The sequence below is a fragment of the Coniosporium apollinis genome, assembly GCF_000281105.1.
Source record: "Coniosporium apollinis CBS 100218 chromosome Unknown supercont1.35, whole genome shotgun sequence".
In the NCBI taxonomy this organism is placed as follows: domain Eukaryota; kingdom Fungi; phylum Ascomycota; class Dothideomycetes; genus Coniosporium; species Coniosporium apollinis.
The window spans coordinates 104535-116816 of NW_006913297.1; the positions used below are offsets into that span (position 1 = coordinate 104535).

Here is a 12282-nt window from a genome sequence, read left to right on the forward strand (position 1 = left end):
GCTGCTTCACTTGACGCGTTACCGTCGTGATTTGTGTTTACGACGAGTTGCGGCCGGTTGTCGAGACTGCTGTAGAGGACGCCGCGAGTGAAGTCCGCACAAACAATGCAGGTAAATACCAAGTCTTGCACCTCCCAGCTGCGGTGAAAGCCCTGACTCTGTTACTGGTCTGTCCGCTATATTCACAATCCAATCCTTCATTATACAGTTCATCGATGAAGCAGCCGCTCAAAAGATCCCTGCATTGTACGAGGCCATCGAATGATTTTAGATTCGGGATCCTGCTCTCCGCCTATACGCACAACTACCGACGGCGCAAGATGCCCGCTCTAGTCATGCCGATCCAATCCCTTCGAAGACAGAACGGGGGTTTCAGCACGCCGAGTCCAGCGCAACCAAGATGGGCAGCCGGCTCAATCCAGGAGACAAGAACACTGTAGCATACAATGCCGGCCCAGCATAAGATCGAAGCGTCAACGGCCTTCGCCACCGAACCACATTGAAATTCGCAACTCTGCTCCGCATACAGATGAACGGCAGAGCATAACACCTAAGCAACTGCTTACATACCCCTATGGATGGTTTGCTACTCGCCATTCTGCTTGTCTTGCTGGGACACCTTGCGGGCAGTTTCAACGACAATCGGCTTCCACATCAAATTGACAAACTACTGGGTGAGTAGATCGGTTGGACGCTTTCAATACATGGTGTCAAAGGGCGGAGGACCGGAAATCGAATGTGGACTAATCTACGGGCTTGAGGCAGCGTACAATGGGCTAGGCTCATGCGTTGTCTTCATCAAAGAGTTAAAAGCAATTCAAACACCAAGATACAAGGGAAGTACACGCGGTTCCACTCAAGTCGCGAGAGCCAGCAAATGTGCCTTAGGCTACTGTGTACAAGACCGGGGATGCAATCATGTGGTTTGGATGGGTCTTCCATGGAATTACGGGTTCTGTGCACTGCGGCCAGATCTCTCTGAATCCCAATGACTAAAGTGAACAAATGCCTCCATGCCACCGCCTCCACAACGCAATCATAATCCTGCGTGATGCTCTATTCCTCGTCTGTATCGTCCGGCCTTGGCTCCGTGTTGTCACTGTCTCCGCCCGCGTTGTAATCATCCTCCGCATCGTAGTTCTCGTCCTGGGTTGCTTCATATGCTGTCCAGCCTGAGACGTTCTTTTGTGCAAAACGTCCTCCGGGCGTTCCTGCTGATAGCGAATTAGCATACACAGTGATAGTGTACACAGAATAGGCAGCTTACCCTCTTGCGTCTCCTCCGAATCCCTGAATTTGCTCCTTTCTTCTGGCGGCTGCTTCACAACACGGGGTTCGGTCGCGGCAAGGACGCGATAATTGACGGAGGTTCGGGCGGCAGTCTCGTGTGTGGCTGATTCATTGACCTCTGGACACCAGGATGTTAGCACCGATATCAACGAAGGAATAGGACACTTACTCGAGCTTGATGGGCGATCCTCGCCTTCTTCCTCAGAATCTCTATCAACGCCGGCGGCGCTCCGCTTCTTTGGCCGTCCGGGCTTTGCTGGCAGGACCCCAGAGACGGCCGCAGCGCCGTAGCCAATGGTCTTACCGTCTACTACGACGGCCGCGATGGGTTTTCCTGACGCGTCGTGGCCTATGACTCTGCCGTCTCCCGCTTCCTTCGGCTTCCTCGGGATCGAAGCAGATTTCGAGGGTTTCGAGGACTTCTTCGGCTTGCTACCCCTTGCTTGGACCTTGCTTCTTCCTGGCTGCTTCTTCTTTCCGTAAAGGAACTTCTGGCGGACAGAACCCGTAGTGCGCTGGGGTCCGGTAGTCTGCGCGTTGAACAGTTCGGTGACCTTGGTGTATGAGAGGTACTTGTTTTCAGCAAAAAGCCTCATCACCAGTTTTTCATCTTTGGCTGACCACTTGCCGACGCCGACGCTGGGTTGAGGTTCGTCTTCAGCTTCAGAGTCATAGTCTTCATCCTCGTCGGCTTCTTCTTCTTTCGGAGGAGCGGAGCGGGACGTGTCGCTGCTTCGGAGGTCGTTTCTGGGCTTGTACGAAAGCTTATAACGGATATCAGCTTCCGTGCGCTGCTGTCCAGTAGTAGTCGTGTTGAAGAGCTGGCTGATATCCTCGTAAAGAAGCATCTTGTTCTCTTTACAGAGTTTGATAAGCAAGTCCACTTCCTCAAACGTCCAAACTGCGAAACTGGATGGCGGTGTAGAGACAGAAACTTCCTCGTGATCATCTTGCTGAGTAGGCGGCGCCGACATCTTGAGTTTAAGAGAGGGCATGGTGAGCTTGCGGCTGGCAGAGACCGTGATGACGGGTGGTCGTTGTTGGTTGCGGTGTGTTGGAGCGGAGTGGTAGTTTTTTTAAAACACGTCCCTGGTAGGCGAATGTGCGGATCCCGGAGACCTTCTTTCACTTCCAAGTGAAGACAGGTTATTTGCCAGCAGGATTGCCCATTAATCTGCTCACGTATGTTTTTGCTTCTGTCAAGACAGTTCTTCACAAGCGGCTTTGTCAGCATAATCAACCATCTGATCACAGTATCTCAGCGGCTCGGCGGAACGTCTAATCAAGAGTGGTTATACACCAAGGGCAAAGATGCATCACCTAGCTTGTCCGGTTGACGCTGCATAGGATACGCTTGATACTCTTGATACACTTGTGGTTCAGAAAGTTCCCTCGCTAACCCTTCGCCGTCTTACGGAGCGCGTACACGGTAAGTGACAAGAACCCCCACGTTGGCCTGGAATTTGACGTAGCGGCACTCGTTGTCAGTTTTTCTCCGCAAGGGCCGCCGATGTATGCTATGGGTACCACACCGCGGACTTTCTACATCATCGAGACACTACCAAGAACAATTCCATGAGAGATTACCTGCAGAAGGAAGCCAGCCTCAAGATGCCAGGATCATTCTCACTCCACAGCTGGGAGACGGAAATCAGACTATGACTGGATCATAAAGTTGATGGGGTAGAAGAAGACTAAAGTGTACACTATACTGTTGCTCTGGATCAACACAAATTCTGAAGCAGATTTTCGATGTGCTCATCTTGAATTTCCTGAAGGACTACCTGCTCTACAATGGACGATGAGTGACTCAACCGAGATGGTTGCGGATATTTCAGCCTCTTGACAATTTCAGGATACGGCCCCTATGGAATCAATGGACGGCGGACAACATTCGGGGGATGATGGATCACACGTGGGAGAGTTCCGAAGTTGGCATAGAGGTTGCTGTAGGCGCTCATTGGTTCCCAAAGACATACGTTGGAGGGATTGGCGGGAGTGATGTCTGGCTATCTCATGCTATTAAATGTTGGTTGGCGAAGGAAATTGCAGAGACTGGGCTCCGTTCTTGGGCATGCGCGGGTTCGCAGCAGTACCATTTCTGGGATGTGTCCAGCCTCATTTGACATGTCATGCTTCGAAGTCATGCGAATATCCCATTAATACATGATTTGGTTTTACAATTATTAGAGAAAATTACTTACTTTCGTAGATTATGCATCTACATGCTACAATGACTCACACTCGAAAGTGCCTAGCACAAAATACATCATGTTCAGCCCTAGGTGACTTGGGAAAGTTGCGTTTCTGACGTCCAGAGTGTTGGCTGACTACGACTTGCGCCGTTTTCCTGAGGGGATATCTTCAGGTGTGCCTCCACGTTTGCGTTTGCCGCTCCCGGACGTCGATTCACTTTCGGTTGCGGAAGCTTCTTCAGTCTCGATCTCAGACCCACTCTCAGTGTTGGCGTCATCTTCAGTCTTGTGGCCCTGCTCAACTTCAGTATCGCCTTCAGTCTCATCGTTAGCCGCGATCTCTTCTTCCTCCTCTTCCCCTTCAACATTATCATCATCATCTTCCTCTTCCTTCTCTTTCTCTTCTTGTTCTTCCTCCTGATCCTCGGCTGGACTCTTGAAATTCGGGAGCCTAAGTTTCAGCCCGCTCTTGTTGCTAGGCGCCCCTTTTGTGACGGTGCTAGGTGCGTTGTTAGCTGTATCTTTTTTGACAAGATTAGACCACTTGGTATTGACCGCGTCCTGTGATCGGTCAGAGCCAGTTGACTCTGCGTTGAACTTTGCATAGGCAGCGGACGGCGATATCCCTGGGTTCTCTGCATGAATCCTCCGCAAGAGTGCGACCTCTCCATCCGACCAAGGGTCTCGAGCCGGTCGGTTTGTCTCTTCCGGCCCTCGGCGATGCCGTTGACTCCGCCATTTGTTGATTAGTGTGATCACAGCTTGATCGTTCCAATCCTTCGGTGTGCCGTTAGTATAGACGGCCCGGACTTTCTTCTGTGTTTTCTTGTCAACGTAAACTACCTTCAGCTTTTCAAGCTGGTCAGTGCCATCTTCCAAGAACCTGCCGCCCACAACGGCAGGGCTCCAATCGGTTGTGAGTGGTTCATCCTCCACTGTTAGTCGCGTCAGGCTAGGATCCTCTTCGTCAAAGCGGTTGTCCCTTTGCGTTGGTTTCTTCGTTGATTTCTTCGTTGATTTCCTCTTTGGGCCTTTTGTGTCATCATTGGTCTTGGTATCAGCTGTTCTGGTCTTCTTGGCAGGACGAGATTCCGTTGCATCCGACTTGCTTAGGTCCCTCTTCCGCTTACCAGCGCTTGCACTCCCAGAAGACTTCGCATTGCCTGAGGAATCTCTTGACTCATCATCGCTCTCGGTGGCGTTTTCATTGGTCGGCTTGTAACCGGGAGGAGCGCGAGATGCGTCGGCCTTCGGGGGGCTCTTGGAACTCCTCTTGTTCTGCGACTGTGAACCGCCAGACGGCTTCGTATTATCCGTAGATGCTTCTTTCGAAGCAGCGGGCGCTGTCTGCTGCGATGGTCTCGGAGAGGGCATCTTGTACAAATCTTCAGTGTTGGTCGTCGACGTCGATCGATCACTTCTTGGCGGCGCAGGCGGAGATCCGGCGGCCTTCGGAGGACTCTTGGCGCTCTCTTGATCGCGCACTTTCGATCCCCCTGGCGGTTCATCATCGTCCGAGTCCTCCCCAGACTCATCGTCAGTTCCATTACCACTTGAGTCAGTCTGCTTAGGCACCTGGGGCCCGGCGCCCTTCGGTTTGCTCTTTGTAGCCTTTGCGGTATCTGGGGAAGGACCTGCCGAGTTCGCCGCTTCTTCCTCCACAACAGGCAGAGCCGGTAAGCTACTGATTGCTTTGGCCAGTAACTTTGCTGGCGGAGGCGTTAGCAGCGGGTCGTGTTTATTATACTTCTCTAGCTCTATGTTGTCCTTCTCTAGCGCTTTATTGTAAGCCTCTCGCTCTTTTGGTTTAAGCTTCTTTAGTTCTTCTGCTGTAAGCTCGTTCCGTGACGGAGCTGGTGGGCTACTGATCGCTTCAGCCAGTACATTTGCTGGCGGAGGCGTTGGCGGCGGAAAGAGTTTATTGTACGTCTCGAACTCTTCTGATGTAAGCTCATACGGGGGCAGATGCACGTCTACCTCTTCCACTACTGCTTCGGGTTCGTCTTCAGACTCCGGTTCCGAGTCATCTCCTGGCTCCTCTCCCGCTTCTTCCGCGGCCTTACTTTTAGCTGCTTTTCTCGTTTGCTTTCCGGCTTGTTTCGCAGCTTTCTTCTCGCTCTTACCAGCGGCCTTACTCGGCTTTTTGTATGAAGTAGGCGCGGCTGTCCATTTTGTGGCATAATAGTAGTTTCTGCTTTCCGCGGCGGACATCTGCATGGCTTCTCCAATGGCTCCGAAGTTTTTCGGGTCGGTTTGGAAGGCTTTGATGTATTCCCTGTGGCGTGCTCTGGTAAATGTGTTCGGAGCGGGTTCAAATGATAGTTCTTGCCTAACCGCACCCTTCGGAATCATTCTCAAACTGGGTTCAAGATCCGGTACTCTTGCCTCCTGTGGGAATGTTGGTTTCCCAAAAGCTGTTACGCGCACAATGCGCGCGCCAGCATCCTGGGCTGCTGGTTGAATTACTGTAGAGCTGGCATTCGCTGCTGTTTCCGCATTTCCGGTCGCAGCTTGTGACTGCGTGGCGGTCTGCTGCGCATCTGTATTAGGGGTCAGATCACTGCCAGATTGATGCTGGGCAGTCTCAACATCGGGAGTTGCTTGTGTGTGTACCGCCTTCGTGGCTTGAGGGCCTGGCTGGCTCGTCTCGGTCTGCTCCGTGGATAGTATGTTAGTAGCTGTAACGCTGTTATCGGTGGCAGCGGGTCCTGTAGCGGCAGTAGTAGCAGCGGTAGCAGGCGCAGCGATAGCAGCTGTAACGGTAGTGTTTGTGGCAGTAGCAGTTATAGCTGTTGTAGGCGTAGCGGTAGTATTCACAGCCGCAGGGATCGTAGCCGCAGTACTTGCAGCGGCTGTAGGCTGAGAAGGGGCTGCCGACCCTCCTGTCGCTCTATTTGCCACTCTCTGTGAGCGCCTGCCCGGAATGGTAGGCGCCGGAGTCGATGCGCCCTGCCTAGTGGACTCGTTAATCTTTTTCACCATGACTGTCTTGCAATATCTCTGGTGCTGCTAGATCTGAACTGAGGCTGTCTTAGCCTTTCGAATCTGGTTCTCGTTGCGCTGTGTTTGGGTATATCTTAATTGGTCGCAGTCTATACACCGTATCAATATGGTCTATAGTTAGATTAGCTGCGCAAGGTGTTACAATTGGGAGGAAACAGGCTCTGCTCTGAAGCTTGACGAAGCGACATCCGGAAATTATACATCAGTCTGAGTTTCGGTGCCAAAGCTTCTTGCCATCCCACTCTTTAAGCATCAAACAAAGCCGGCCTTGTGGAGGACAAGAGACTTGTTCAGGAAACAAACAGTCAATAGGCTGTTCAAAGAGCCCCGGTAACTTCATTGTTCCTTCCTTCAAATGCGAGCAGAGCTGGCTCTTGTGCCTTGACTCGGTGGCGTCGTACGCAAGTGTGTTACGAAGAAGCGGCCTCGGAAGGGGCTTTGTCGTAGTAAGCATCCGCTTTACTCCTGACAGCGCAGTGTGGGTAGCGTATCTGTTAAGAGATCTGGTCAAGATAGAGAAAATGACTGGATAACCTGCTATCGCAGTGTTTTGTCGTCATGGGTCGAGTAATGGAAACAGCGGAGTATATCCACATGAGAAAGCGGAAAGAGGATTGACGACCCTCTATACAGAAGTAGATAAAACCCAAATGACTAGTCATGCTGTAAGAAACACAGACTCTCAGTGTTCTCAATATACAGACGAGTCCAACTACGATAACGTATATCTCCCTCTTCGTGAGCCTGTTGGCATTGTAGAGTTCCGGCTTCAAATGGCTACACCAAACATTCCGAGACGCCGCTTCCATAACAATTATGTCTCTGAGCGGTTTTACCATCGACTTGCTAGATAGATGAAATAGTCATATGAAGTAGGATCACTTCGACAGCTCCTCGATATTTTGAAGAAAGGTGGGATTCCATTCCGCAGCGAGGAAGGAGCGGCAAAACTTCGGCAGAGACGCAGAAATTTGGTTTGACGATATATATGCCAAAGCCGGTTTGTCTTTCTAAGCAAGTCGGATATGGTGTATCGGCTAGCATCGCCCGCTTTCACCGGGCAGAGCCGGGTTCGGTAAGACTCAAGTTCAATTCCTGTCCGGAGCAACAACTAACATTTATAAGATTCCCGGTATCCGAACGAACCATCATTTTTGCATTTTTGCGGTCTTTCGCCATGAGTATGGTAAGATCTTTACTTCTCGTTTTATTGAAGTACCTTCATCTCTCAAATTTGCGCATGTAGCGAATAGCAACCCACCCCAATGCCTAGACTTGTCACTTGTCCGTTGAATGACTATACCGCGAGCAGCTATAGCGAAGCCGACATCGACTAAGTACACATGTGATGCTCAATATCCTGATTGTCTTGAGTCCTTGTTCTTGCATTCCGCTATGTGCGCCACTTCACCCTACGTGGCACTATAACAGGTCAGATCCACTACTGCATCTCGATCGCATTGCTTGACTGTCAGCTTATGTGCAGTAAGTGCTCATGTTTCCAAGCTGCCTTGGCTCTCGCAGTATGACCCCTCATTCCTTAGCCTTCAAGGTAGTCCTTTCTTGCTCTCGATGTCTGCGCTCAGTCTCTACTCTTCTAAAAGCTTTCTAGCACGTCGACTCGATGACTCACGCAAATCCTTGTATCCCGTTACTTGCAATGTAGTATCGCTGTATGATTTGATATAAAAGGCTCGCTTCTGCTGCCACTGCTTCTTGCAGCTCGTTTTTATCGGGGTGTTTGACCTTCCTCCTACGCGGCCGTAATGAAACATACTCGGGCTTGTCTTCGCGCAGAAATTCTTTGAGCCATCACTGCCACTTCATCAGCCCTCTCGAAGAGCAGCAGCCTCTGGTTAAGCGGAGAAAAGTATGGACGCCTACCACAACGCCGACTGGCCCGAATGCTACGACCTCTGGGTCCGCCATCTGTTTGGAGCTGGTCCCTCCGAAGACGTGCCAATCTTTCGCCGAGTCCTGCAAGATGTCCTCCGCAACAGAGTCCAAAACGAGCCTCCGCAATCGTCCGCCAAGCCGCAGTATCTCAATATCGTCGACATCGGCACCGGAACAGGCCGCGTCCTCTGCGACCTCTTTGACTTCATCAGTAACCCCGACACGCTTCCGAACCTGGAGACCTCTATAGCTACGTCTGAACTCGGCTTCAGGCTCTGGGGCACCGAGCCATCAGCCACGATGCTCGCGCGCGCCAACGCTCTTGTGACTGCGCACTGCCAGAAACCCAGCGATGACCCTCCGCGTCCTAAGAGGACACGCGCACCGCCGTTCCAGCTAGGCTGGTGCCGATGCTCCGCTGTGGATTTCTCTAGCACTATGAGGCAAACCTTTGGTTTTAGGGATGAAGATCCTGCCCTCCCCGGCTTCGCGGATCTGATCATCTTCGCTGCGGGAGGGTCAGGTCATCTTGTCTCCCCGGATGACGTTCGGAACTTTCTGATTGAGGTCGCCGATGCGCTCAAGCCGGGGCATGGTAGGGCGGTCGTTAGCGTCTTGCGGGAGCTTCTGCCAGCGGGTGAAACCCAGAACAGTGAAGCAGCTGTTGAGGTGATTGGGAATGCGGATGCCTTGGACGCTACTGCGCTCGCCAAACCGTCGGAGAAGCCGGACAAGGTTGATCAGCTGTTCCGCGTCCGCTCCATTGACAGTCCTGACCAGGTCTTTGTCAAACACCCTCCCACCGAGCGCTGGGATGGTGATGTGCGCACGGACTCGTTCATCTTGGACGTCGAGGATCTCGAGGGAAGAGTGCTCCGTACACATAATCTGGAGTGGAAATCGAGAAGATTTGATCCGGATACCTGGAATGAAGCCGTGCGGGATGCTGTTTTGGAGGTTGCGGAGATCATTGATGGAGAGATTCAGCTTTGGTACGTGTTGAGAAGAAATGCCCCTCTCGAAGCATGAATGGATCCTGCATGGTGTGGACCGCGCGAAATACCGAGATCCAGGAGCAGGTTCCTTGTGCCATTTTGAAGTAAGCCTGGAGAATTATTCCAGCATTGTAATGAATGTTTCCTACCCATCTGCATTACGCCGTTCTCGGATTCAACGTTGTTCTCGGATCGTACTGGACTTCATTCCCTTCGCGTTCTCATGCTCCTTTTCCCGTCTCCGAATGCGTCACCACCTCTAAAAGACGAGTATTCGGCTCAAACAAAGGGCATCTATGCTCTACGAATACTCGAGGAATCGTAACGGATTTTATCGATATCAATCATGCTTTATATTCGTCATGCACACTCATATGTTTCAGCCTCTCTTGGCCGCATTTCAGGGCTCAGACACCGTCCGCTTAAACCAAGTCCTCCACACTCTCTTTGATACTCTGCTCAAACGACGCCCACCCAGGCCTTCCCGTATCCTTCAGCAACTGCTCCGCTCTCTCCCTGGGGACCTTAGTCAAGTCCTTGCCCACATCCGGGATATCATCCGGAAACTTCCTCTGCGGATACGCCTTCCTGAGCACAGCAAGAGCGTCGTTGAAGCTGAACGGCGCCGCGTACGCATAGATGCGCTCGTTAGCTACATCCGATCGAAGCAAGGCCGCAACATGCAAGATTGCGGTGTCTTGCACGTTGACATAATACTCTGAGACATTACTTTAGCAGGACTACAGGTATTGAGAGCCAAAGAAGGCGGAGAGCACTTACGAGGCGGGAACATGGCCGCAAACGAGGCATCGCCGTTAAACATCGCCGTCACCACGCCCGTCGTGGACCGATGTTGCTGGTGCTCAGGGCTGAGCAGCTTGCCGAAGTTGGCGTTCGGCAGCACTGTTCAATCAAATCAGCCTCCTCGCCTCCCTACTCAACAGCGGGCGTAACGGATACCAGTATTAACGACCACTTCTTTGTTGTCCCTCGCCCACTTCCACACCTCCTGCTCCGCCTGCGCCTTGCTCGCAGCATACACAGCCCAGGCTCTCTCAGCCGTGTATGGCGGCGGCGCCCAGGCGGCCTCGATGGCCTCGTAGTTGAATGTCTCTTGGCCGACCGTGAGCTCCGTGTTCGGCTTCGGCAGCAGCACGGCGGTGGCCGAGGACGTATAGACGAAGCGCTTGATGGCGGGCTCTTTGGCCGTCGACTTCAGGATGCTGAGGGTGCCGGCGATGGTCGGCGGGATCACGGCATTGGGGTCGGGGGAGAAGGTTAGGACGGAGGCGAGGTGGATGACGCCGGAGACGCCTGGGAGAGTTGTGTGTGAGTAGTTCGGGAGCTCTACTACTCTGCATGTCGCGTGCTGGGTCGTATTGAGACTGGAGAAAGGGCTTCCGTACCCTTGACGGCCTCGTCAAATGCCCCCTCCGCAGTCATCTCTTCCACGGCCACGAGCTCGAACTTGCCGCTGCCGTACTTGGAGTCGAGGAGCTTGGCGAGCCAGCTACTCTTCTGCACATCTCTAACCGTCCCGCGCACTTTGAAGCCCGAGGCGAGCAGCTGGTCGGCTACGTGGCTGCCAATATAACCGTTGGCGGCCGTGACGAGCACGAGGGAGCCCTGGGGTATCGCTGGGTTCTGGATCTGTGCCATCGGGATGCCTGGGGGTGTCTGAGATAGCTCACTTCGTTAAGGTAGCAAAGAAGCGTTCTGATAGTCGCAGTAGTATGGTCGGACTGCTCGAGTGTTTCCAGGCTGAATTGCACTTTCCGCTGCAGACGATATGTCGAAGCTCTTATACCACACGTGCGTCCACCCTCATACCTGCCCAGAGCTTACAGCGTCTGCTCCGTAATCCATCACATGCTATGTAAGGACGCACAGTGAGAAAGGTCAGTACCAAAGAAGGTACTGCAAGGGTTGAAACACATGCATGAATGCGTATCTCTCCTGCACCTCGTCAGCACAGGAAGATGCAGCTTACTCCGTACAGCACCCTCCCACGTCCGACGGGTACTGTACTGGTAGTCCGCATTAGCGCGAGAGTGGCCTTTTAGCGGGCCTCTCCCCGTGTTTTTGATGGTCGTGTTGGCTCAAACCTCGAAAGCCACATAGTTTGAGCCGACTAGAGCCTGACCCAGTAGCTAAAAACCACTATAAAAGACGGTCGCTACCCATCGACCGTGTCGAGGTGCTGTAGCGTGCGTAGTAGGGGCCAGCACCTGGATTGATGAAACCTCGTAATGCTTACTCATGTCGCCGAAAAAGATGAAACTGGCCAACCATGGCTCTGGCAGTTGCAAGGAGGTGTATAGCCAATCAAGTAAAAGCGGTAAGCGGCTTTCTAGATAGCCGGCCGTGGTGTTGCACCTATTGAGTAGATAGCAATCTAGTCCTTACTCCCACCATCATCTATAACGGCTTCTGAACGTCATCGTGGCCGGTCTCTTGGCTCCATGAACGTCCCTATATCTATGCGAGCTGTAATCATTGGTCTGCGTCTCCTTGCCGGCTTCAAGTACAACCAGATTAGAGCCAAAACCGGTGTCCCAGCCCCAACCGCTTACCACATATATTCACGCGCCGAGGATGCCTCCCAGCCGGCTAACCACGATATCCACGAGCTCTTAAAGCATATCGGTGATAAGCTGCGTTCTGGCCGGCCTCCTAAGATAGCCGATAGCTCCGCCTGAGAGTCAGCTGCTATACGTGATTCGATCCTTAAAAACGGTATAGAGGCTATGGAGGACGCCGCCGCGCCTATCCTCGAAGAGCTTGGCATACAACAGTATTTCATGCGTGGTTGATAGATGTAGCTGGTTGAATAACCTTACCGTCGTAGGTTGATGTTCTGCACGGGATTTCATAACTTTCCGGCGACGTGAGTATATACTCCG

General features: G+C 52.5%; 4 protein-coding genes across 4 annotated transcripts; 1 reads left to right on the top strand and 3 right to left on the bottom strand.

Moving 5' to 3' along the window:
* Positions 1-1056: 1056 nt before the first annotated feature.
* On the bottom strand, positions 1057-2264 carry W97_06899 (uncharacterized protein; the record flags this gene model as incomplete). Its single annotated transcript, XM_007784658.1, has 3 exons — positions 1057-1211; positions 1268-1408; positions 1460-2264. The coding sequence occupies 3 exons, from the start codon at positions 2262-2264 to the stop codon at positions 1057-1059; spliced, it is 1101 nt and encodes a 366-aa protein (XP_007782848.1).
* Positions 2265-3620: 1356 nt separating this feature from the next.
* Positions 3621-6467, bottom strand: W97_06900 (uncharacterized protein; the record flags this gene model as incomplete). Its single annotated transcript, XM_007784659.1, has 1 exon — positions 3621-6467. The coding sequence occupies one exon, from the start codon at positions 6465-6467 to the stop codon at positions 3621-3623; it is 2847 nt and encodes a 948-aa protein (XP_007782849.1).
* A 1893-nt stretch (positions 6468-8360) lies between these two features.
* On the top strand, positions 8361-9413 carry W97_06901 (uncharacterized protein; the record flags this gene model as incomplete). Its single annotated transcript, XM_007784660.1, has 1 exon — positions 8361-9413. One exon carries the CDS (start codon positions 8361-8363, stop codon positions 9411-9413), a length of 1053 nt encoding a protein of 350 aa, XP_007782850.1.
* A 388-nt stretch (positions 9414-9801) lies between these two features.
* Positions 9802-11038, bottom strand: W97_06902 (uncharacterized protein; the record flags this gene model as incomplete). The annotated part of the gene is made up of 4 exons (XM_007784661.1): positions 9802-10097; positions 10160-10282; positions 10340-10693; positions 10786-11038. The coding sequence occupies 4 exons, from the start codon at positions 11036-11038 to the stop codon at positions 9802-9804; spliced, it is 1026 nt and encodes a 341-aa protein (XP_007782851.1).
* Positions 11039-12282: the final 1244 nt, after the last annotated feature.